Source organism: Corythoichthys intestinalis, chromosome 6 (genome assembly GCF_030265065.1).
Source record: "Corythoichthys intestinalis isolate RoL2023-P3 chromosome 6, ASM3026506v1, whole genome shotgun sequence".
In the NCBI taxonomy this organism is placed as follows: domain Eukaryota; kingdom Metazoa; phylum Chordata; class Actinopteri; order Syngnathiformes; family Syngnathidae; genus Corythoichthys; species Corythoichthys intestinalis.
The window spans coordinates 17,907,279-17,934,780 of NC_080400.1; the positions used below are offsets into that span (position 1 = coordinate 17,907,279).

At 39.7% G+C, this 27,502-nt stretch overlaps 1 protein-coding gene across 2 annotated transcripts in view; it reads right to left on the reverse strand.

The window, feature by feature from the left end:
• Nucleotides 1–27,502, reverse strand: part of LOC130917898 (calcium-binding protein 8) — a 92,695-nt gene that overhangs the window by 50,241 nt on the left and 14,952 nt on the right. For both annotated transcript variants that reach the window (XM_057839660.1, XM_057839659.1), the window contains exon 2: nt 210–331. In XM_057839660.1, the coding sequence (XP_057695643.1) occupies nt 210–324 (115 nt within the window). In that variant the 5' untranslated portion in view covers nt 325–331. The remainder of the gene's footprint in view (nt 1–209; nt 332–27,502) is intronic.

Sequence of the window (27,502 nt, forward strand, 5' to 3'; positions counted from 1 at the left end):
TACACATAAACGCATTTAGATTATTATACCGAGATTGATGGAAAATATCATAAAACATCTTTAGGCTAACATCTAATTCAAACTCCTGACGCAAAATACAACCGATGCGCTTAAGATGGTCTTATCAGGGTTCATAAACAGATCAAATCGGAAGTGTTTCTTATGGCTAAGATGAAAGAGGAATATGAACTAGAATTGAGATGACTCACCGTGAAGTTCCTCCACGGAGATGCTGGCCAGCACGTCGCTGTCGCTGTCTGAAAGTGAGCGACTCAGGTAGTTGCCTTTATACAGCAGGCCCGCCGTCACATGGTGGAACGGCATCTTGTCCCTGGCAACACAACAACGCATTGTTTCGATCAGCAGTTCTCAAACTGTGATATGAGTAGGGTTGGGAACCCCTGGCCGATAATCTCATGATATGTCGATGCGACAAGTAACGATACGTGGGCCGTGCTTAATTTGTAAATCATAAGGTGCCGGAATGCAAAGTACATATGACAGCGCAGGGTTGACGAGACTAGAGCTGTCCCGACTAGTCGGCGTTGTCGACGTCATCGGCAAAACATACCGTCGACGGGTGATGACGGGTTTAAAAAAAATACATGTGGCTAAAGTTTAGAATGGAGGGCGCTCGCGATACAAGCGGTTGTTACTGGCACCCCCAAGGGGGCCGCTGTTATTTCAATGTGACCGGCGTTGTCAGATTGAGCAAAGAGGAAGAAGAAAGTGGGCAAGCGAGCGAGAGAGAGGGAGCGAGATCGATGAGTTGGAAAAGTGCGCGGGTAGCGCCAAGTTGAGTGGCTGCGTCCCCCACGTTTTTGTTTTGGTCAATAAAAGTATCCATAAAGAGCCATCTGATGCCTCTCTGTGTTTTGATGCACGCCGCCGCCTTCCTGAGGAGGAAATCGGACGAAATCGGACAAACCCGGACGAACCGACGACAAGAAGCCAAGTGAATCGCCGGTTAACTCCTCACTCTGGCGAGGAGTTGAAAACACTGCCAGTTACCAAAAAGGGCAGAATTGGTAACACGTGAAAGCGGCATAAAGCCAAAAAAGTGGACCAGAATAGCCCGAGCCTGGAATTATTTCAAGGAAAATATGGAGGGTGCCACTTTGTGTACTCTTTGCTAAGCTGAGCTCGCATACCACAGTAGCACGTCGGCTATGAAGTTAAGAACACTTGAAGCGCCGTCACCCAAGTGTAATTTTCCAAGACAACAAGAAACAACAAGCTAGCGGATTGTAACTGGCCTGCTTAGTGTAATCCATGACTGCACTAATGTTAGTTACTTAATATACTTATAAAGTATTACATATAGTAGTATACTATAAAATTAATACGATATATTTAATTTTTGTTACTGTGGGTATGTGTGCCTTTCATTCAAAATAATTGTGGTAATATTTCAGTGTGCCTTCTACTTGATCTATTTTCAGGTTAAAACAAACAAAAGATGAACAGTTTTTCCCATCCCCCAAAAATGTGGAATGCACACCAGAAAACGCATCTGAACTCACACAAATTATTCTGAAGATGGTTGTCCGGGACATTGCAATTCATTTTAACATTTAGAACAATATAGACAATGACCTACCACAAAAAGAGTAAGAATTGTTTTGACTCCTGTTAAAGAGGTGAAGTCACAGTGTTTCCGTTTACATTTTTTTTGCACTAGTTAATGCCAGCAGCACTTGACCTTATTGTTTGTGATTTATTTTTGGTATTTATGTTATTTATTTATACGTTAATAAAGAATTTAGGTGTTCCAAAATGTTTTTTGTGAATTAATAAGCTTGAACAAAAATTTCATTACTGAAGTAGTAAAAAAATTAATAATAAAAATTATTAGATTAGTTGACTAATCATAAAAATAGTCGGCTGACTAATCGGGAGGAAATTAGTCGTTTGGGACAGCCCTAGACGAGACGGACACAGGTCGTGGACTATAAGCAGAAATGGTGCTGAAACAACATGCAGATGCCCACTTGCCATGCATGTGATATTTTCCTTGATCATGTTTTTTTGCTCCCGATCCGATCCCGATCGTTTTAGTTTGAGTATCTGCCGATCCCGATATTTCCTGATCCGATTGCTTTTTTTTTTTTGCTCCCGATTCAATTCCAATCATTTCCGATAATTTTCCGATCATATACATTTTGGCAATGCATTAAGAAAAAAATGAATAAAACTCGGACGAATATATAAACATACAGTACATAAGTACTGTATTTGTTTATTATGACAATAAATCCTCAATATTGGCATTTACATTATTAACATTCTTTCTGTGAGAGGGATCCACGGATAGAAAGACTTGTAATTCTTAAAGGATAAATGTGACTTTGTATATTGTGACTAAATATTGCCATCTAGTGTATTTGTTGAGCTTTCAGTAAATGATACTGTAGCCATTTAACTGTTCTGCCCAAATGCATGATGGGAAGTGCAACCATGACTGTGCGTAATAGTACCAATTGATATGCACTGAGGGGAGAACAAGTATTTGATACACTGCCGGTTTTGCTGGTTTTCCCACTTGCAAAACATATAGAGGTCTGTAATTTCTATCATAAGTTCTCTTTAACTGTAAGGGACGGAATCTAATACAAAAACACAGAAAATCATGGTATATGATTTTTTAAATAGTAAATTTGCATTTAATTGCATGAAATAAGTATTTGATACATCACAAAAATCGAACTTAATATTTGGTAGAGAAACCTTTGTTGGCTATTACTGATACCAAACGTTTCCTGTGGTCCTTGGCAAGGTTTGCACACACTGCAGCAGGGATTTTGGCCCACTCCTCCATGCAGATCTTCTCCAGAGCCTTCAGGTTTCGGGGCTGCTGCCGGGTAACACGGACTTTCAGCTCTCTCCATAGATTTTCTATCGGGTTCAGATCTGGTGACTGGCTAGGCCACTCCAGGACCTTAAGATGCTTCTTACGGAGCCGCTCTTTAGTTGCCTTGGCTGTGTGCTTCGGGTCGTTATCATGCTGGAAGAGCCATCTTCAGGGCTCTCATTGAAGGAAGGAGGTTGTCAGTCAAGATCTGGCAATACATAGCCCCATCCATCCTTCCCTCAATACGGTGCAGTCGTCCTGTACCCTTGGCAGAGAAGCAGCCCCAAAAATGATGTTTCCTCCTCCATGTTTCACGGTTGGGATGGTGTTCTTTGGGTTGTATTCATCCTTCTTTTTCCTCCAAACACGACGAGCCGAGTTTAGACCAAAAAAAGTTCAATTTTGGTCTCATCCGACCACATGACCTTCTCCCATTGCTCCTCTGGATCATCCAGATGGTCAGTAGCAAACTTTAGACGTGTCTGGACATGCACTGGCTTCAGCAGCGGGACCTTGCGTGCGCTGTAGGATTTGAATCCATGACGGCGTAATGTGTTTCCGATGGTTTTCTTCGAGACTGTGGTTCCAGCTCTCTTCAGGTCATTGACCAGGTTCTGCCGTGTAGTTCTGGGTTGATCCCTCACCTTCCTCATGATCAGTGATGCCCCACGAGGTGAGATCTTGCATGGAGCCCCCAGAACAAGGCAGATTGACCGTCAACTTCTTCCATTTTCTAATAATCGCTCCAACAGTTGTTACCTTCTCACCAAGCTGCTTGCTTATTTTCCTGTAGCCCATCCCAGCCTTGTGCAAGTCTATTATTTTATCCCTGATGTCCTTACACAGCTCTTTGGTCTTGGCCATTGTGGAGAGGTTGGAGTCTGTTTGTTTGAGCATGTGAACAGGTGTCTTTTATACAGGTAACAAGTTCAAACAGGTGCAGTTACTTCCGGTAATGAGTGGAGAACAAGAGGGGTTCTTAAAAAAGAACTAAGAGACTAAATATTTACTAGTTGGTAATGTATCAAATACTTTTTTCATGCAGCTAAATACAAATTTATTATTTGAAAATTATACAATGTGATTTTCTGGATTTTTGTATTAGATTCCGTCCCTCACAGTTGAAGAGAACTTATGATATACAAATTACAGACCTTTAAATGGCTTGCAAGTGGGAAAACCAGCTAAATCGGCAGTGTATCAAATACCTGTTCTACCCACTGTATCTTCTCTGCGTTGGGAAATAACATAGGGTGTTAAGAAAAAGATCAATTACTACCTTTCTTCCCCACATTGCTTCCCACAATATTTCTAAACGTAGGGAGAGGGATTGTAAGGCTTTAGCCAATTAAAAAAGGCTCCAAAGGCTGACAAAATTCACTCTACTCATTTTATGCTGCCATTTAGCTCTATATTTTGGTAAAACGGCGCCATTACAGATTGAACGCAACAATGCGTGAGTGGGTCGTGCAGCGCATGCGTTAATTGCGTTAACTATTTTAACGTGATAAATATTTTACAAAATTAATTACCGCCGTTAACTGGATAAATTCGAAAACCCTACCTTAAGCCTAAACTAAAGACTCTGGATGAGTGTAACATATTATGTCTGTAACGTTAAATACAATTAGAAAACGATTTAATTTAAAAATATATATACAGTATATTAAAAAAAGGGATGTCTGATATTTTTTTGCCGATTCCAATATTTTGAAAATGACGTGATCGGACTTGATCAATCGGGATGCCGACATCTCTACTTATAAGCCTCAATTTCAGATAATAATAATAATAATAATAATAATACATTGTATCTCTAGAGCTCTTTTCAAGCCACACAAAGACGCTTCACAAGAGAGATGGAATCATAGTACCAGCAAAACACTCATGAAAAAAATTAAAAGCATAATATCCGTGGTATGAATGTTATGACAACAATTTAAAATTATTGAGGCTATACTTTGCACAGCCCAGGCAATTGTCCACATAACAACAGGTGGGACTTGCAGTCAGCAGTTAGTTTCTCAACAGGTCTAACTTGTAAAACATAAAAAAGACTGGCAAGGCGGCCTATTTAACTTACCATATTTAGTTGTCCAAAACATTCCTTGTTGTCATTGTTGCTTTTCTGACTTGTTTATCTGTCTTTTAGCCATATTGAAATACCGTTTGATCCTAAAGTTATTTCTAATTCATGTCAGGGGCTGATTTGTTGATGCAGCTTTTGAGCGTATCAACAAATCTCTGACTCTTTCAAATGACGTAACATTTTTATAAACAACATAGTTACCAGCATCTCCAAGGGGCCGCTGTCTCGTTTCAGTGTGACCGGAATTGCCAATTTGGCGTAGAAGAAGAAGTGGGTGAGCGTATGGGGGAGAGAAAGGAAGCCCGGTGTTGACTTTTACTATGGTTCGGAGTTGAAAGCAACGCTAACCAAAAGTGCAGATTGGAAACAAAATGCAATTCTTGTGATATGTTCTGTAAATGTATCTATGCATCTTATTATTTTATCCCCACGACCTGACCCCGGAGCAAGCGGAAGATAGATGGATGGATGGATGGATGGATGGATGGATGGATGGATGGATGGATGGATGGATGGATGGATGGATGGATGGATGGATGGATGGATGGATGGATGGATGGATGGATGGATGGATGGATGGATGGATGGACATTTTTTTTTAAAGTTTTTATATTGTAGCATCACCAGGACTGTCATTGGCACGGTAATTTATGCGTCAACGCGACGCCTATGGCGTACCACAAGCAACACGTCACTTCCGCTCATTAATATTCATGACATTAGCTACTATTGCTAAGTAGGGACAAGCCACCGTTTGTCCCTAATAGGAAATGAATGGAAATCGTGTACAAAGGAGATGTTTACAGAGCTAAACCTATCAATTCTCTCCGAAAATGATGTGCCTGGTGTCAAATTGACTGGCAAAGATGTGGAAGAACATAAAAATGTTCAGTTAAAGCAGTACTTCTCAAATGGTGGGGCGCGCCCCCCCAGGGGGGCGCAGAGCGATGCCAGGGGGGGCGCGAGTGACCTCGGGGAACATGCTTTGATTTTTATTTTTGCACATCCACTCCGTGAGTGGCAGTGGCGCTCTCATTTTCAAAGTGCGTGCAGTATTTTTGAAGTAAGCAAGAGCACGCGGAAGAGACTCATGCAGAGCTGGACTCACGCAGCGACCCACTGTCTTCTTCGGTTCTCACGTGTCCGGCCGAGAAGTGCCGTTTTCGGCTTGGGATCGTCACGACCACCGCCCTCACCTACGGTTCTACCTCGGCCGCCGAGAATGCGCTTTTTTCGGGCCGTTTGCCTTTGACTTTTAATATAGTGGGAAATGAGGAAAGACCACTGTTTACTGAGTCTAAAAATGATTATAGCGGAGAAGCCAAATCAGTTAAGACGCCACTTAAAGACATTCGACCTCAATCTCATTGATAAGCCGCTTGATTGTTTTTCAGCGAAAATGTGCCGAATATTGCCAATTGTCACAATCGTCCCGCTTTGTCAGTGTTATATCAGTAAACCAGTGAGCACTGTGGTGAATCAGCAAAAATAAAAACTTTCCTTCTGTCCAAAGACTTCCCCCCCCCCCTTCTATTCAGTTTTGTTTTTCGGTCAAATTTTTTGGCACGTTGTCCTGAAGAGTAAATGTTTCTAATCAATTTGAATTTGTTATTATTTACTGATTTTATTACATTTTATTTTTCAGTATCAAATGGTCAAAAATGTACCTTGAGTGTATTTTTACAGTTTGGATGTGACTTTTTTTTTTTTTTTTTTTTTAACTTCAGGCAAATTGATGCGCGTTAAGTCTTTTCTGTTACAAGCAACACAATGTTAAAAAAGTTATACTTTATTATATGTTGATCTATGTTACTTTTTTTCTTTAATAGAAAAAAAAGGACACAATGTTAGGCTGAGGCGTACTTATAATAGTAATATAGACGAATGATACTATTGACAGTGGTGGCAGAGAGTTGGGGGGGGGCGCGAAACATTTACGTCTTCCTTGGGGGGGCGTAACAGAAAATAATTGAGAAGCACTGAGTTAAAGAGACGGCTTTAGTGTCGAAGGCTGAAAAAGACGAAAAAAACGAGCCGAGCTAAGCATAGATTTAGCTTTTTTATCGATGCGACTGACAATGACACTCTCCTGTTTCAACAAGCTATCCTTTACCATCAGCCCTGTCTTTCTTATATATCCTCTGGTTGTCCGACGTCTCATACCATTCTTGGGGGTAATTTAGTTAGCTTTGCGGAGCGATCGCAAATGCTACTCAGTGACAGCCAACGAACACTTTTAATTTTTTCATTGATAACACATCTTAATCCTATAATTTATTTACACTTCCCCCCTTACTAAAGTTTATATATATATATATATATATATATATATATATATATATATATATATATATATACATATATATATATATAACAGAAACGGTAACAGTGGCAGTCAGATACCATTGTAATTCTTTTCAGGTCATTCATTGTCAGACAGAAGCAGTACAGCACAACGTTACACAAAAAAAATAAGTTAAAAAAAAAAAAAAGGCTTACCTCTTTGTCCTATGAAAGACCATGTCAACCCAACATAATGTTTACTGCATATGAAATGCGAATGGAATTACCGAGCTGGTGTTAAAAGTCCGCGCAAGTTGATTCGGTCTTCACATTTTTTCCTCCCGAGTTTTTGGTTTCTGGAAATGTATGAAGAAAACATCCTTCATGTGTCGTAATGTCTAGAGTCGTTTCTACAAGTTCCAAAAAAGCAATGCGTGATCGGCATGTTCGTTTTTGAAAGATTACAGGAGAAAAGTAGCACTTTTTACGTTGGGTCTATGCGAGGGCGGGTCTATAATGTCCCACTTTGGCTTTACTTCGGCTTTACGATGCGACGTCACGGTCTAAAAATAGCCTGCGGCAGTACGCCATTGGACTGCATAGCCGCCCGCCACTGACTTGTTGTTTGTTTTGCATTAGGGTGGTGGAAAGAAGAATAAAATGAGGGGGTACAAAGCGTCAAGGTTCCTGTGTTATTTTCGCTGCCAAGCTTTACTTAGCAAGCGTTACAATTTAAAGTGATTGTTTTCTGTTCAGCCCAAATGCTTGATGAAAAGTTTGGGCAGCCATGACTTAGAGTGGTGGTTTCCAGTGTTATTCAATGTGTGCTAAGGTTGATAAAGCGCAGTGTTTCGGGGCATTATTTATCTTAGAGGGCGCTAGCGTAGCAAGTGAGGATGATGAGTTTATCGAAGTCATTGCCTCACATTATCCTCCATATCGCTTGGCATAATATTATCATTAATATTAATACACAAAAGGTGCCGGATCGTACTAAATGAGTCCCGGAACACGTGGAATCCAAAATCAAGAGGTACAGGAACATGTTCCGGCATGATCCGGCTCAAATGAACCCCTGTACATGAGTCAGGGAAACAATCCCAGTGTTGTTTTCGTCAATGGTGATGATAACAAAAATATTTCGTCGACGAACAATTTTTTCATGACGATGACAAGACGATAACAAGCTAAAAACGTGTCTTGGGAGACTAAAATATAACGAGACGAATAGAACGAGATGAAAATGCATCAGACACACATTAAAATCTCTCACCTTTCGGTGAAATTTGCCGTTTTGAAGTAAAAAAGGGTGACCTACGTGAATTGTCTAGATCCGAGGAGATAATTTTTAGGGGGGAGGGATATTTTTTTGTATGTCAGACGCTTGGTATGCAAGCGGGGAAAGTGGCACAAAGCCAAAAAAGAGCACCAGAGTGGCCAAAACATTGACTTATTTTAACGAAACAAAGGAGGGTACACTGTTGTGTCCTGTCTCTTCAATGTCAAGCTTGGCTGCACGTCAGCTGTGAATGAACACCTAAAGCGCCACCAGTTGTAATTTTGGAAGACCACAGGAGACAATTTCAAGCTGGCAGATCGTAAATCCATCTAACTAACTAACGACATGTTTTATTGAAGTTGCTAAGCCTGTCGCGATATGCAGTGAGTCCATTTATCGCACGGTAAATAAAAATGAGGGCGGTAATTTTCACGGCTGCGTTTTATCGCGCGCGTGCGTGCATACATTTGTGCGGGTGTGCAGATGGCACATGAGACTCCAGGTCCTTTAACAGATGTTTATTGGTCATCAGAGCGCTGTAGAAATAAAGTTCAGACATACAAAATCAGGAAACACATCTATATTAAACACTGTAAATGTTAGCATTGCTACATTGAGGCAAATGGGGAAAAAAGACAACCTACTTTAGCTAGCTATAAAACAATGGTAGTCTTCTCCAAACCGCAAACTTCATGAAAACATGAAAAATCGCTGGTCAAGAGGATTTGCAAATGAAAAAAAAGGGGGGGAAAATTGATTACTGATACCACATGCAATGACAAAAAGAGCTTTGTTTGCGGAGTGTAAAGCTTATGGTTGGCGGCTTAGCGAACGTACTTCAGGTGAACATTTCAAAATAAAAGCACATCGTGTTCGTCATATAAATAACGATTTTCTGGAGTTAATCCCACATACTTCAGAATTCAGATTCTACACTAAGATTAGGTTTAAAATGACACCCTTAATGAAAAATTGGCAATGAATAATTATTATAGTACTCTGATACGTATATAATGGTATACTATAATATTAATGCTTGATATTTTTTAAGAATCGCTTTGAATCATGTTGGAAAGGCGAAGTCAGTGTTCTGAATCTGTTTTCATTCCATTCTTTTACTAGTTAATGCTATCCAAATTTGACTTCATTGTTTATTTGTGATTTATTGTTGTTATTTACATGTTTATTTCATGTCAAACCGATTCCAGAAAGGGCCTAGTGCAGGGGTGTCCAAACTTTTTGCAAAGGGGGCCAGATTTGGTGTGGTAAAAATGTGGGGGGCCGACCTTGGCTGACGTCCTTTACGTAGAACAAAATATTTAAGGACATTTTAGCAAGCCATTCCGTGTCACATTTGCTTTATAATTTTTTTTTCTAATTAATAATTTCAACAATCTCGCAATTCGTCTTAGTGGTATTCTCTTTCGACTCTCGGGCTCCTGGAAATAATGCTGCTGTGAAAGCTATAAACTAGCTTCAAGTTGCTTCCATTTCTCGCTGCGTAGGTTCCCTGTAATCTTGTCGTACATGTCAGCGTGTCTTGTTTGGTAATATCGCCACACATTGAGCTCTTTAAAAACAGCGACTGTCTCTTTGCAAATGAGGCAGACACAGTTGTTGTGTATTTTAGTGAAGGAATAGTCCAATTTCCACCTATCCTTGAAGCGTCAGCCGTCAAAGTCAACTTTCCTTTTTTTGTTGATTGTTGCCATTTTAGAAAATTGGAAGTAAAGGGTCACACGGGGCAATGTTGCTTAGAGTGCTGCTGCCTTTTAGTTGGTAAATGAGAAGCAGCATTTAGTGTGTAAGCTACTTCATATGCTGGTAGCAGAATTGCTGACCAATTTATTAAGTCTGTGCAGGGGGTCGCGTTAACCGAATATTTTCCGTCGTTGACCGATTTTTTAAAACGGTGACGGAAAAAACTAAAGTCCATCCGTCATTTTGACCGGTTGCAATTCACACCCCAGACCACAGGGTGGCGAGTGAGCATATTAATTATCTATTGTCTCTCTTGATGCATGACGTCGTTGGCCTTACTCTGAAAAATGTCAAGGCAACTGAGTGTCCGAAGTTTCTTCAAAAAGCCCCAAAACGACGATGGTGTTGATAAAAGAGGTGAAAAAACAGGGACTGCACAAGCGGGAACGCAATTCAAGTCCATGCGCACCAGGAGGAAAGTGTGAGACTACGTTCAGGCCACAGCAGGTGAACTGTTAATTTCATTGTTCCATATGCTACATATGGTAGGCTACCTAACTACTGGGGCCACAGTCAGCTGTTTTTGTCACTGCAGAGAAAAAGTTACATATTCATCTGCTTGATGTGTGATGGCACGTTGTGGATTCTCTGTTAAGCTTGTTCGGACGGAATATTAATTTAAAATGAATGAAAACTAAATACTATTGAATATGTTGAAGCGGTATGCACTGTTAAGAGTCTTGTTAGCTGTAGGCGCACTATCCTAGACCCCTCACTATCCACTCCCGGGGGCCTGCGCTTGTCAGTGACGTTCCTTATTCTCGCTAGATGATTATACAACTTTAACATTTGTTAATAATACGCTCTGTGTGTAGTATCATCCATCGCTTTTCCTTTTTAAATGGGCACTTATAAGCGAACGTAAGGAGTAACAACGGGAACATTTTTCAACAGGCATTACGGGAGAGCATTTCGACTCTTCGGCCAATCATATAGCGAGAGCGAATGGATAGTGAGGGGACCGCGCGCGGCTCTTAAGTGTCTCTGTCACGTGACTGTCGTAGCTGGTAACGCGCTCGGCCAAATGGACACACAAGTACGGGAGGTGAATTATGCCAAACAAAGGATTACCACAACGTCATTATCATCATTTAAAAAATGTAAGTGACGGGTAAAAATAGATTATGACCGGATTTTTATGACCCTGTCAGTCAAAATGACAGACAACAAAAAAGTCTAGCGCAACCTCTGTGTGGGCCAGAGGTTATTGATTTTATGACAGAGGCTGGGGGCCGGAATAAATTTGACCACTGGCCGCATTTGGCCCCCGGGCCGGACTTTGGACATGTCTGTCCTAGTGGGAGTAGGTTTGCTTTCCAACCAATGAAGAGGACACCTTTTCACTAATTAGATCTTTTACATGTGTAATCAGTTAAACTTTGTCAGGTGCTGTTTGTTTCAGCGGGAAGTTCATTGGTTAAACTCTCTGCGCGTTATCGGTTGGAACAAAATCCAGCACCCACTAGGCCCTTTCTGGAATCGGTTTGACACCTGTGATGTAAACTAAAGTGCAATCACATTCGTAAATGAATGGCTTCTGGTTTTTGAAATGTAAATAAACCAATCTATTGTGATAAAACAGCAACATTGCAAAAATTGCATTAACCATGAAAGTGAGGTCTAGCTGTAACTGTAGTCTTGAAACAAATCTGAATAAGGAAAAACATTGTAATAAAATAATGCAAACTGGTTAAACTTGAAAGTAGCTGAGATCTGTCATGACAGAACATCGCTTCAATGATATCTGGTGCCATCTAGCGTCGTAAATGGGTATAATGTCTAGACCCCGAATATAAGACGACTCCCGCTTTTTGAGTCTTATTTCAATGCAAAAAACACCGTCTTATATTCAGGCCAATACGGTATAACATAATAATAATAATAATTAAATAGATAATAACCAAATAACCCTCTCTGGGTTCTTCACAGAAAAAAATCCAGGAGATAAATAACACAAATAAATAGAAAAAAAAAAAAAATCAATATACTCTCAGGTATTGTTCAGGGGGCCGGACCAAATGTGGAGGTGGGCTGTAGTTTGGGGACCCCTGATTTAGCCTATCAATTAATTAGGTTCATATTCGTGAGTAATGTAGCCCTGAACCCCGTTCACCCAATCTGTTCGGTCTTATTAATGTCCCGTCCCCATCAAAAAGTGTACATGCAGGTTATGCTGTTATATCGTCCCTACCAATGTTGAGACCAAACCTACGCTCTTGGAAAAAAATACTTTCACCTTGAAATGGGACGTAATTCTGAACATATTCACATTGTGCAGTTCTTCATGTTAAGAGTTAGCAAGTTTTTTCTGTATTAACTTTGAACTTGACTTTTTAGTGTCTTGAAATTTGTGTCCTGAAGTGAAACATTCACGGGGTTATGACCAGCTTCCTTGGGCCTCCTCTCGGGCATTGTGTGCCAGCTAAAACGAGCGATTCCGTAAGGACGCCCGTAAACAACAATAAAACAAGCGCAAGTCATCCGCTAAATGGAAAGTCACACAGCGGGACACACTGCTTCACAACTGAATGTGTGTGTGGGGGGTGGGAGTGTGCACTTGTGCATGTGTGTTATGGCCTCGCAGGCGGTCACAGGAAGGTGGTCTTCGCTACAACATGGCAAAAAAAAATTTTACAACTTGGTTCTTCTGTAAATAAGACTTTTTAATAGTAAATAGGACAACTTTTGATTAGTATTAAATAATACTTTGGCGTGGAAAGTGGGCTCTGTTTCAATTATGCCTCTAACGTTCAAGGTTGCGCCAAAAACATAGGTTTTTTTTGACAAATTAAACCACCATGTCCAATTGCAGAAACATTTTCAAAATAGTACTTGTCCTACAGTTTTTGTCCGATTCACATAGAAATATTTTTACAAGATCAAGGCAGAAAAGTTATCATCCAGTATTTGTCAAAATTGCACAGCTCCACCAAAATTTGGCAAACATGTCCTTTTTTATTTTCAATAGCATATTCAGCACCCCAAAAAATGTTTAACTTCTATTGAATGTCAACTTGTAACGCCACCTGCAAACTCCATTTGTAGTCATTATTTTTTACCTAAAAAAAAATTAATTGCTCTGAAACAAACAGGAAATGGCCAAAAATGACCATAAACTCAACAGGGAGTGACCCATACACTGCTGGCCAAAAGTATTGGCACCCCTGCACTTCTGTCAGATAATGCTCAATTTCTCCCAGAAAATATTTGTAATTACAAACGCTTTGTAATGTCTTCATTTATTTTGCTCGCAATGAAAAAAACACAAAAGAGAATGGGGGGGGGGGAAATCAACATCATTTTACTCAAAACTCGGACAAAAGTATTGGCACCCTTTGAAAAATCACATGATGATTTTCTAATTTGTGTAATTGACATCACCAGTTACTTACCCGTGGCACATAACATATGGTGGCAATAACTAAATCACACGTGCAGCCAGTTAAAATGGATTAAAGTTGATTCAACCTCTGTCCTGTGTCCTTGTGTGTACCACATTGAGCATGGAGAAAAGAAAGAAGACCAAAGAACTGTCTGAGAACTTGAGAAGCCAGATTGTGAGGAAGCATAGACCTGAATGTTCCTGTGTCTACCGTGCGCAGTGTCAGCAATAAGTGTAAAGCCCATAGCACTGTGGCCAACCTCCCTAAATGTGGACGAGAGATTTCAACGAAATATTGTGCGGATGGTGGATAAAGAACCTCGACGAACATCCAAACAAGTTCAAGCTGTCCCGCTGTCCGAGGGTACGACAGTGCCAACCCGTACTATCCGTCGGCGTTTGAATGAAAAGGGACCCTATGGTAGGATACCCAGGAAGACCCCACTTCTGACCCCGAGACATAAAAAAGCCAGGCTGGAGTTTGCCAAAACTTACCTGAGAAAGCCAAAAACGTTTTGGAACAATGTTCTCTCGTCAGATGAGACAAAAGTAGACCTTTTGGGCAAAATGGCATCAACATAAAATTTACAGGGGGAAAATAATGAGGCCTTCAAAGAAAAGAACACGGTCCCCACAGTCAAACATGGCGGAGGTTCCCTGATGTTTTGGGGTTGCTTTGCTGCCTGTGCCACTGGACTGCTTGACTGTGGAGAGATCTAAAAATGGCAGTTCGGAGACAACCTTCAAGTCTCTGAGACCTGGAGCAGTTGGCCAAAGAAGAATGGTCTAAAATTCCAGCAGAGCATTGTAAGAAACTCATTGATGGATACCGGAAGCGTTTGTTCGCAGTTATTCTAAAGGTTGTGCTACCAAGTTTTAGGCTGAGGGTGCCAATACTTTTGTCTGGTCCATTTTTGGAGTTTTGCGTAAAATGATAATGATTTCATTTTTTTCCTCCATTCTCTTTTGTGTTTTTTCATTGCAAGCAAAATAAATGAAGATATTACTACCAAAGCATTTGTTATTGCAATCATTTTATGGGAGAAATTGTGCATTATCTGACAGACTTGCAGGGGTGCCAATACTTTTGGCCAGCAGGGAAAATACACCAAAATCTACAGGATGTGACCCAAAGCAAAAGGAAGTGTGGAGACGCGACCCTCCTGCGTCAACACTACTACCGGTAGCTAGGATCTGGCAGACCGGAAGTCACTCGCGTAAAAATACGGTGGATCCGGTCGATTTTCAAACTAATATGCACTCATAACCCACTTTTTGAGTCCATCAGATCTCTTGAGTGGTAGATCAGGGCACAGTTGACTTGTTTTTGTTGATTTACTGCTGTCTTCTCTACTATAATAATAACCAACACGGCCCAAAGTTCAATACAAAACCCTCCTACCACAACAAAACAAGTAGGAACTAATATTCACATAGGAACTAAAGTTATACAATATAAATGAATACTACATCACATTTGTAAAATATGAACAATAGCCCGTTTAAATAGAATAAATTGAAATGAGCTAAAACACCTGTAATTAAATAATAAGAATAATACAGATCCTGCTTACACAATTACATTTATTAATTTCTGTGTGGCGCTTTAACTTGTGAAAATCCACCAATAAAGCTTTTGAAAACCGTTCATAAGAAGAAGAAAAAATGATTCATTGAGGCATTTCATTTGTAAAAGACATGTTAAAATCTTTGTCATTGGGATTGCTTTTCTCTTTAACACAGGACTTCTTTTTTCTTCTTTCAGAAAGAAAGAAAGCTGACCAATACGCGGGGTCTGAAAGGCAAATTGTTGTGGATTATCTTTAAATACCCTCTACTTTTTCAGCAGAATTCTAGCTTTCTATAAACTAATGTTCCTATTGTTGAAAGCACAAAGGTGTGTAATAAACAACTAGCTCATTTATATTTTGCATTTTGTTTTCTTACTGTACCGAAAATGAACCGAACCGTCACCTCAAAACCGAGGTACGTACCGAACCGAGATTTTTGTGTACCGTTACACCCCTAGTATTCTCGCAATCCTGCACTTTTTTTCCAATTATGATAAATTAAATTCATTTCTGGTCTTGTTGCCGTGGCAACAGATAACTTGCCATTTAAATTTATACAGTATATGTTGTATTAATTACATGCACATACAATATTCCCCTCTAAAAGATTGATTGGACTCTTTAATCTCATCTCACATATTGGCCAATTGCACCTTTGATGGAGTGTGCATGTGCGTGCGCATTAACCAAATTTATATTTACTTGTGTGTGTACTAAAACAGTGTGAAAGTGTTTTATGTGCAGAGTAAAAGCTGGTAAACGCGACGCCGTTTAACGCAAGCCGGGCCTTTGCGCCGCCTGATGTCCCATAATACTAAATCATTTCAACAATTCACTGGCTGTGCGCACAATGTAGATACGATAACAAAACACAATGAAGCTGCAGCCTTGCGTTCCACTTAGTTGTTATGTTTGGAATGCCGGTGTCAGTGCCACTGACTGTGATAGACGTCCAATCCATTTGGACTTGGAGGGGTGCCAGCAATCGAACGATGGCCGTTTGGCCTTAATGACATTTAATGACTGTCGTTATGTGTTTAAAAGCATGATAACCACGAGTGCTGTGCAATTTGGAAAAAATCTCCTATGACCAGTGTTTTTAATCTTATTTTTAAAAAAGTAATTAGTCACAGTTACAAATTACTTCTCCCAAAAAGTAATTGAGTTAGTAACTCAGTTAGCTCAATGTCAGAGTAATTAGTTACTCGGCAAAGTAACTGACGTAATTTTTTATGTTTTAAACGTTATTACACGGTTAATTCTAAAACGTCTTTCACATCAAATATGTTTACATTAACTAAACAAATTTACAGTGGGGCAAATAAGTATTTAGTCAACCACCAATTGTGCAAGTTCTCCTACTTGAAAAGATTAGAGAGGCCTGTAATTGTCAACATGGGTAAACCTCAACCATGAGGGACAGAATGTGGGGGAAAAAAACAGAAAATAACATTGTTTGATTTCAAAAATATATATTTCCAAATGAGAGTGGAAAATACGTTTTTGGTCACCTACAAAGAAGCAAGATTTCTGCCTGTCAAAGAGGTCTAACTTCTTCTAACGAGGTCTAACGAGGCTCCACTTGTTACCTGTATTAATGGCACCTGTTTTAACCAGTGTTGTTAATTTTACTTTAAAAAAGTAGTTAATTACAGCTACAAATTACTTCTCTCAAAAAGTAATTGCGTTAGTAACTCAGTTACCTGAATGTAAGAGTAATTAGTTACTTGGCAAAGTAACTAGTGATAATCCCTCCCCCCCAACCCCCCCACCAAAAAAAAAAAAAAAACAGGTCACACAATGTGAAGTTTAAAGGGTTTGGGGACAATTGGCCCTAGCCCAATTCTTTACCCTCCACTTAACTAGACACAAGCGTATTGCGATAACTAGCTAGTAACCTTTGCCATGTGTGGAAGTCATTTAAAGTTGTGAATCAACCGTTAAAGTTGTTAAAATTGCTCCCGTTATTGCATTAGTTCCCTTCTGTCTACTTTAAACATGTGTAAGTTTTAAAACTGTTTCATCATTTAAAGATAGATTTAAGTTAAGATTTTGCCGATTTAGAAGCATTTTAGATGTAAAAAAAAAAAAAATTACTTAGGTTCGCTAGGAAGGATCTCTACATCAGGGCCTTCCTGAGAGGTCTACTGCTTTAAGATGGCGGCTGTTTACTAACGCATGTAGTCCTTAAAACATGTTGGCAATGCAGCTGTGTCTGTCATTTGCATCTAGTTCTATAATATGATATCTACCGTGTCATGTGGGCGTAGTTTGTCGGCTATGGCTACAGTCAGTTATTATTGGAGCCACCTAGCATCTCGGCTGCAACGGCGTCTTCCCCACTCCTGCTCTGCTCTCGTCCCCGTGAGTCCGTTTCTCTCAGACTTTTTTTATTCAACCAACTTAGTAACGCATAGTAACGCACGCTTTTCCCGCCTCAGTAACGGTAACGGCGTTGCCAAGATGAGAAAAGTAATTAATTAGATTACTCTTTACTGAAAAAAATAACGCCGTTAGTAACGCCGTTATATTGTAACGCCGTTATTAACAACACAGGTTTTAACTCATTATCGGTAAAAAAGACACCTGTCCACAACTTCAGTCAGTCACACTCATAACTCCACTATGGCCAAGACCAAAGAGCTGTCGAAGGACACCAGAGACAAAAATTGTAGACCTGCACCAGGCTGGGAAGACTGAATCTGCAATACGCAAAACGCCTGGTGTAAAGAAATCACCTGTGGGAGAAATTATTAGAAAATGGAAGACATACAAGACCACTGATAATCTCCCAAGATCTGGGGCTCCATCACAGATCTCACCCCGGGGTGTCAAAATGATAACAAGAACGGTGAGCAAAAATCCCAGAACCACACGGTTGGACCGAGTGAATGACCTACAGAGAGCTGGGACCACAGTAACAAAGGCTACTAATCAGTAACACAATGCGCCGCCAGTGACTCAAATCCTGCACTGCCAGACGTGTCCCCCGCTGAAGAAAGTACACATCCAGGCCCGTCTGCGGTTCGCTAAAGAGCATTTGGATGATCCAGAAGAGGACTGGGAGAATGTGTTATGGTCAAATGAAACCAAAATAGAACTTTTTGGTAGAAACACAGGTTCTCGTGTTTGGAGGAGAAAGAATACTGAATTGCATCCGAGGAACACCATACCCACTGTGAAGTATGGGGGTGGAAACATCATGCTTTGGGGCTGTTTTTCTGCAAAGGGACCAGGACGACTGATCTGTGTAAAGAAAAGAATGAATGGGGCCATGTATCGAGAGATTTTGAGTGAAAATCTCCTTCCATCAGCAAGGGCATTGAAGATGAGACGTGGCTGGGTCTTTCAGCATGACAATGATCCCAAACACACAGCCAGTGCAACAAAGGAGTGGCTTCGTAAGAAGCATTTCAAGGTCCTGGAGTGGCCTAGCCAATCTCCAGATCTCAACCCCATAGAAAATCTGTGGAGGGAGTTGAAAGTCCGTGTTGCCCAATGACAGCCCCAAAACAGCACTGCTCTAGAGGAGATCTGCATGGAGGAATGGGCCAAAATACCAGCAACAGTGTGTGAATTTTCTAGGTTTTTTTTCCACATTCTGTCTCTCATGGTTGAGGTTTACCCATGTTGACAATTACAGGCCTCTCTAATCTTTTCAAGTGGGAGAACTTCCACAATTAGTGGTTGACCAATTACTTATTTGCCCCACTGTAACTGAACTTTCTTTTTCAGTCCCCCCAAAAACATGTCACACGTTTTATATTTTTTGAATTTCACCTATACAATAGTGTCATGGTATGCACTTTAACATTCAAATACAGTGTGGAAAAAAAGCCTTTTTATTTTTTCCTGTTGTACTGAACCCGCACCAAACCGTGACCCCCGTACTGAGGTAAATACTGAACCGTGACTTGTATGTACCATCACACCCCTAATATTATATATAGATATGGCGGAAAACACTGACAAGGCTGAAAAAGCAGTTTTTGCTCCTGCACCCCTCTTTAAAATGAACTGCTGTATTTTAAGCCAAAAGAAGTGTTGTGTTTGATAGAACAATATGTCTACATGCTGTCATAGCAGATTCATGGCGCACAAAGCCTACGAACTATTTTTAATTTGTCCGTTTTACCCCGAAAACCCCCGTTTACGGACGTCGCGCAACCGCTTTTGTTTCACCCTAGCCATAAAAAGAAGGTAAGTAATCGTTTTTATTTTTCAAAATGTCTGTCATTTTTAGCCTAGAATCATTAATTGATGTCTAATATTTAGTTAAAAAAAAGACTTTTAAAAAAAATTATTCACTTGCATATTTTAAACTTTTAAACAAATTACATCGCAATGAAAAAATTAGCGTCTGTAAAAAAGTCACGGATATCTACCTCATAACTATCGCTTTGTTGTATTTTTTTTGATGCTGTCGCATTTTCCTCGTTATTTTGTATAATAAACAATCGATCCAAACAAAGAAAAATTGAAAAAATCGCGATCCTTGTTATATTATCATGTTTCACCCATAAAATCCCCCCCCAAAATCCGGCTGTGGCCATTCACATCTGTGTCTTGACACTCAATGATACATGATACATGGAGTTTTTGGATCGAAAAGAGGTAACCACGCGATAATATCTCGTTAAAATCATGGCGTCTTTAATTATGCTCTCGCGTGCTCTCACCTCCGGTTAGGGTTTTGCTGTTAATTTATTTATTTATTTTATTTATTTTATTTTTTTTTTAATGCCTTCCTGTTCAAATTTTTTCCCCCAGAAAATTGAGATTTTAAGCTTTCCGATGATGTATCACACATGCATATCGGACAATTTTGAAATTTGGGCAAATTGAGGGTCTCAGAGCTGAACTTCAAGTCACCTGAGTGTTTTCCGCCATATATTTGTCACTAAGCAGGTGAAGCCTTGAATATCATCCCTCTCCTATCTTTTCTCTTGTTGTTTTGATGAAAAAAAATCACCCAAGATTTATGGATACGTCATTCCAAAAAAGTTTAGGGCAAGTGACTATTATTGGTAATAAAAAACAAAACAAATATTATATTGTAGCATTTACAAGGACAACATCCACTTCTTGATGATAATGCATACTCAACAGGAAAACAGAGCATTATTTTCAATTAATTGTACCCTCCTGAACACCACAAACTGAAAAAAAAAAAAGAAAAATAAATGCTAATGCTAATGCTAGCGAGAACCAGGGGTGAAAGTGGGTCAGAACGATCGGGAACGCAGTTCCGGTATAAGATTCAGGGCCGGAATGCTGTTCCGGTACACGGTGCTTTGATTCCGAAAATATGACGGCAACTGTCAAAACGCTATGTTAAAAAGAAAAAAATCTTAAAAATGCTAAGCTAAACAATCTACCAACATCAGATTTACGTACACAAGTGTTAACAACAATCATAATAAAGTGCTCGAGTATCGTAATATTTATTCAATTCCACGGACGGCATGGAGGTTTCCCCAGCTGCTGCAGTTATCTGAGTCTGACGATGATGAGTCACGTCAATGTGCGAATGCACGCAGCAAATCAAAACGCCTTGACTCATTTGTCCATTAAATTGGCTGACATACTGACATGTGATCAGCAGAGATAGTTAACTCTGATTGGTTCAAATGTGGATGTTTTCCGGAACGGCAAAAAAAAAAACTTATATTTGTTCATTTATGTTAGGGTACTTATTCATTTCCTTATGATTTAAAATTTTTTTCAATTTCGATTTCAATTTTTGTGCGGTTTTCAAAATATATTCCATTTCACTCTGCATAATAGAAGTCATTTGTACTTATTTTTCTGAATGTATTACTTATATCTTAGTTATTAAAAAACAAAAAGTAAATGTTAACATTAACTTCAATTTTAATATACATCCTATGTTCTTAAGTAGTTAAAATTGAGATTTGGCATTTAGTATGTGAGGAAATGTGGGAAAATAAAAATTAGGAGATGGAGGTTGGGGTTATTGCTGTTTTTGTTAACTTTATTTTGCAAATCATTGAAAAAATACAATTTTGAATGAAAATCAGTTTTTATATGTGTTATAGAAGTAACTGTGCTAAAACATTTTTCTTTGCATTTCAGTACTTTAAGAGGTTTGACCCAACAAAAATGAAATAAATAAATAAATACAATTTCTGGCTCCGTGGCAACCTTCACGTCGGGGAGTTCCGGCAAGAAATTCTAGCCACTTTCACCCCTGGCAAGAACGCGTATGCTATGCTAATGCTCCGAGCCACCTAGCATCACGTTTGCAACGGCGTCACAACCCCCCTTCTCTCCTCCTCCCTCCCACTCTTCTCGTGTCTCCTGTGTAAATTCACCCAAAATTGTAGTAACGCGCGCCTTCACATCCTCAGTAATGGTAACGGCGTTGCAAAGATGGGAAAAGTAATTAATTAGATGACTCACTACGATGCCTGTCAAAATGATCGTGTTAACGGGCGGTAATTAATTTTTTAAATTAATCACGTTAAAATATTTGATGCAATTAACGCACATGCCCTGCTCAGACAGATTAAAATGACAGTACAGTGCAATGTCCACTTGTTACTTGTGTTTTTTGGAGTTTTGTCGCCCTCTGCTGGCGCTTGGGTGCGACTGGTTTTATGGGCTTCAGCACCCATGAGCATTGTGTAATTATTGACGTCAACAATGGTGGGCTACTAGTTTATTTTTTGATTGAAAATTTTACAAATTTTATTAAAACGAAACCATTAAGAGGGGTTTTAATATAACATTTCTATAACTTGTACTAACATTTATCTTTTAAGAACTACAAGTCTTTCTATCCATTGATCGCTTTAACAGAACGTTGATAATGTTAATGCAATCTTGTTGATTTATTGTTATAATAAACAAATAGAGTACTTATGTACCGTATGTTAAATGTATATATGCATCTTGTGTCTTATCTTTCCATTCCAACAATAATTTACAGAAAAATATGGCATATTTTACAGATGGTTTGAATTGCGATTAATTGCGATTAATTAATTTTTAGGCTGTAATTAACTCGATTAAAAATTTTCATCGTTTGACAGCCCTACTCACTACTAGACATGTGCAGGTATGATATTCTGACGCTATGATAACTTTAAGCCAAAATATCACGGTTTCACGGTATTGCAATTACAGCTCTAAAATGTGTTACTTTGAGATATCTAAGTTTAAGAAATAATGATAATAAATCTGTTTTGCAAATTGGAACATAAGTATAATGTTAGTTCAAATAAATTCATTAAAAGAAATATTCCAAATAAAATTAAAATAAATGCAGTCCTTTAGGTGAGCTTAAACCCTTAGCCACAGCTCAACATTATTACCATCAGAACAAAAATAATGAAATAATTTTCCATAAAAAGCACATGTGTATGACTCGTATCAAGTTTACATTATACACACTCCCTTTCTCAACACAGACAGTTGCCAGGGAGAAAAAAACCACCCCGTTTTACCACTGCTACACACCCTAAACACCTGAAGTTAACTTGGCAGGAAACGTTCATGACAGTGTTTACTGACCTATAATTTTGTATAGATGAGAAATCATATTGGAGGTATTGCCTCCTCGTCAGCCACCCTCCGCAAACATGTTTTACGTGTCGGTTGGACCTCCTCTTCTAAGCAGCGGCCATCTGTAACTTTTCTGTAACCGAAGTATTCCCATGCCAGCGATTTTGTTTTCTTCGATGAGGTAAAAAGTTCTGGAGTTTCACCTCCTTTAGCCATCATGGAGCACAGCTGATTCACTGACGCTGAGTACCAACCGGAGGGGGAGGGTTGAGCCTTAGAGCTGCAAACGACGGATTTCTCTATGCATTTTTGGGACATAAAAAATATCTAATACCTTAGGGATGGTATGACGGAAAATTTTCACGGTTTTAAAACCTTGACGTTTTCATACCACGGTATACCTTGAAACCAGTAATCGGCACATGTCTACTGAAGGAGACATGAGGAGTGCAGAAGGACTGCATTTTCTCGTGAGCAATGTCTGTTTGCAGTACTCTAACACACTTCATATAATTAATCAGGGAATAGTATCGTTTCTCGTATTTACTGTTTAACTGTTTGTATTACACCAATATATAATAAATAGCACTCATACCATAGTTTAAGGAAAACAAGCAGAATATAAGGCATAAAAGATACACAACGCCTTCTTATCACGGGAGCCCAACGTGTGCGTCATGAGCAAGATTGACTCACCAACTCTTGCAATCTCCCGTACAGTGCAGAACAAATGGCGGGATGCTCTGTCCCAACACAAGGAGGACCGGAGAAGGCCCGATATCCAAATGATAACACGAATGACAAGACTCCAAGAGCCCCTTTAAAGCTCAGGTGGCAAAATCCACAACCCTTGTTGCCCTGAATCCTCCAGTCCAATCCACAAACAGACAACAATCCCAAACACACCCTTCTTCCTGCCCACGGCCTGCTCCACGAGAGCCTTCAAAAGACAATGTTTAACTAAGTATTGTCATTTTTTCTCGGGAACCTTTTGTTGACTTCTGATATGGTGACCAGTGGCGCCACCAAGGGGTGGCAAGGGGTGGCCACGGCCCCCCCTATAGACCCTACCCACCGACGTCACAAAATCACGTGCTCGCTGTATGGTTCCGCCCCCTTGTCCGTCATTTTGTGTCTGTATTATCAATGGTCTCAATTGATCGAGCAATTTATAATGCATTTTATGGAAGACCCGGTGCTTTCGGATGCCGTAAACTCACTTGATGCGTTGCATAAAAGGCGTTATGTGGAAAAGCTTCAGTTTATCCATTCGCCAGATCCATATTTGATGCCTAAATCGATGTTTTTCGACCCGCTGTCTCCGCCGTATTTGCCTGACATCTGCTAGCTAGCCTGATATGTACAACTATCTTGTCCACACAAAATCAGCCTATTCTCACGAAAGTTTGAAAAACTTTAAGAGCTTGGAGGCTTATAAATACTTCGTTGCTGGTTGGGTGAAACAGGTCCTCGTCCACGAAAATTCGGCAGGAATCTATCTTGTGCTTGGAAAGGTGAGTTACGAAATTTTCAATTCAAAATCTTTTGTTATTGCTAACATCTACTGTCAAGTCTAATGTATTTCATGTCGTTTGTCAATGGAGTTAGGGCTTTTAATGTTTATATGGTTTAGCGATAGCACTCTCACTACATACATACCTGTATGTTGTCGGCGATTAGCCTAGCAATGATCTTAATTGTGGTTGTCAGCCCCAAACCCTATAAAGATATATTAAATGCATCTTACCAGATATAAAATGACTACTACATAATCTGTGGTAATCGTTTGGAGCCCAGTTTTCTCGTCGAATTGCAGCAGCCCATCTCGCTCTCTTCTCTCCGGGTCTCTCGGAATCCGGTAGAACTTCAAACCTCTCCGTCTTCTCCGTCTATCTTCTCTGTTATTGCAACCGACCGCCACACACGCCTTCACCATTTTGATTATTCATGTTAACGAGCAGAAAAACACGTCGTAAATAGGAGGAATGTACGTACCCGTAACAGGTAAACATGATGTGTTGACGGACAATTGGGCGGCACCAGTCAGGAGGAAGGAGTTGTGATGTCACGTGGGTAGGGTCTATAAATTTGTTGGCCTCCCCACTGGACAATCCACTTGCCAATATATCGTTAGATTATTGAAGCATCAGTTATGCATTTCATCCCAAATGCACAGCCATTTACTGCAATAATATAATGAAAACCTGAAATTATGGCTTTTAGTTTTGGTGTGCCACCCCAAGATTTTAAGTTGCCCCATCTGGTCACCACTATGAAAAATTTCTGGAGGCGCCACTGATGGCGACCTTGGAATGAGCTTGCCTCCCTGAGTGTTTCTATTTCGCCTTGCCGTTTTGATCGCTGTCAACCTGAATAAATTGTCAACTTGTTTTCAGTGAGCCTTTTTTAAGCCTTTCAAAATGAAGTCAGTACAAAGGGTTATGACTAACGAACGTTCATTCATTCGAAACCAGAGCATTAACAGTCACGACTTCTGATTTTCAGGCCATTTACAAGTCAATTTCTGTTCATTTTAGTGCATTTACAGGTCGCTTCCTGTTGCGTTTGAGTCACTGCCAATTCATTTGGGAGATTCCTGGGCCACTTCCTGTTCCGTACCCCAAAATCAACAGGAAGTGACTCGTAAAATGCCCCGAAATCAACAGGAAGTGACCCAAAATCAATAAAGTAATGATCTGAAATGCCCCCAAATTACCTCGTCGCCTAGCATTGGCAGCCACTGATGGCCATAGACGTTCAATCCGTTTGAAGTGGGAGAGATGCCACCCTCCCAGTTCAAATGGATTGGATGTCTACTAGTGGTAAACTCTTTCAAATTCACAAGAGAAGCTTGTTTTTCTGTTTATTAGTCGTTTTGTAAAATATCTTAGGTTGATATCCTGACCAATATATCGATAATCGTTGTATCGTTATATTGTGAGATCATCGTTATCGTAAGCTTTGTATTGCAAATCGTATCGTATCGTGAGGTACCAATAAGATCCCACTCCTTCTTGACAGTTTGTGTTTAAATCCCGGTTGCATTCTCCTTTAAAAAATAAATAAATCTACTGCCAAATTTATAGTTTGTGAAAAACTACACCAGTTCTTACATGTTTTTTATGGTTTTCCCATAAGCGGATTTTTTTTTGGGGGGGGGGGGGGGGGGCGGTGTCCGAAAAGTGTCATTGCATGTAATCGACTTTCCTATATATATAAAAGTTGAAAAGCAATAAAACTGCAACAAAAATGAATTAAATGAACAAAAATATCTACAAAGGGTTATGACTAGGGTTGTTCCGATCATGTTTTTTTGCTCCCGATCCGATCCCAATCGTTTTAGTTTGAGTATCTGTGATCCCAATATTTCCCAATCCAATTGCTTTTTTTTGCTCCCGATTCAATTCCAATCATTCCCGATAATTTTTCCCGATCATATGCATTTTGGCAATGCATTAAAAAAAAATGAATAAAACTCGGACTAATACATACATTCAACATACAATACATAAGTACTGTATTTGTTTATTATGACAATAAATCCTCAAGATGGCATTTACATTCTTTCTGTGAGAGGGATCCACGGATAGAAAGACTTGTGACTTTGTATATTGTGACTAAATATTGCCATCTAGTGTATTTGTTGAGCTTTCAGTAAATGATACTGTAGCTATGCCCAAATGCATGATGGGAAGTGGAACCATGACTGTGCGTAGTGCTACCAATTGATATGTCTTCTCTGCGTTGGGAAGTAACATAAAGTGTTAAGAAAAAGATCAATTGCTACCTTGCTTCCCCACATTGCTTCCCATGATATTTCTAATCGTAGGGAGAGGGATTGTAAGGCTTTGCCTATTTAAAACAGGTAAAGGTAATATTTTAATGTGATACATTTAAAAAAAAAAAAATTAATTACCGCCGTTATTGGGATAAATTTGATAACCCAACCCTAAGCCTAAACTAAAGACTCTGGATGAGTGTAACATATTATGTCTGCAACGATAAATACAATTAGAAAATGATTTAATTAAAAAAAAAAATATATATATATATATATATATATATATATACATATATATATATATATATATATATACATATATATATATATTTAAAAAAGGCATGGCCGATATTTTTTTGCCGATTCCGATACTTTGAAAATGGCGTGATCGGACCCGATCGAGCGGCATCCCAACCCTATGCCGATTGATCGGGACATCTCTAGTTATGACTAAGGTAAACGTGTGAAGTTTGACCTTTTGGCCGGATTGCCGGAATCCCGCCAGTCCGGCTCGGTAGATCTGTGCCAGCGCGGGTCCGGCGGTTCGGCTGGTGCGATTCGGGCGGTCTCACTCGAAGATCAGATTCCTTCACTACTTATAAGTGTAATCAGTTGATTGCAATCAGGTGCTGCTTGTTTTAGCAGAAACTTCATTGCCTAAACTGTCTGTGCTCGACTGGTAGGAACAAAAACCAGGACTCACAACGGCCCTTGAGGACCAGTATGGACACCGTTGTGGTAGATGCTACAATATGTGCTCGTTTGTGCATTCAAAATTGTTGTAAACCTTTATTTACTTGGACTTTTGAATTTTAGAGAGGAAAGCCTTTTGAGTAATGGTCGACTAAAACTTCACACTAGGGTTGTTCCGATCATGTTTTTTTGCTCCCGATCTGATCCAGATCGTTTTAGTTTGAGTATCTGTCGATCCCGATATTTCCCGATCCGATTGCTCTTTTTTGCACCCGATTCAATTCC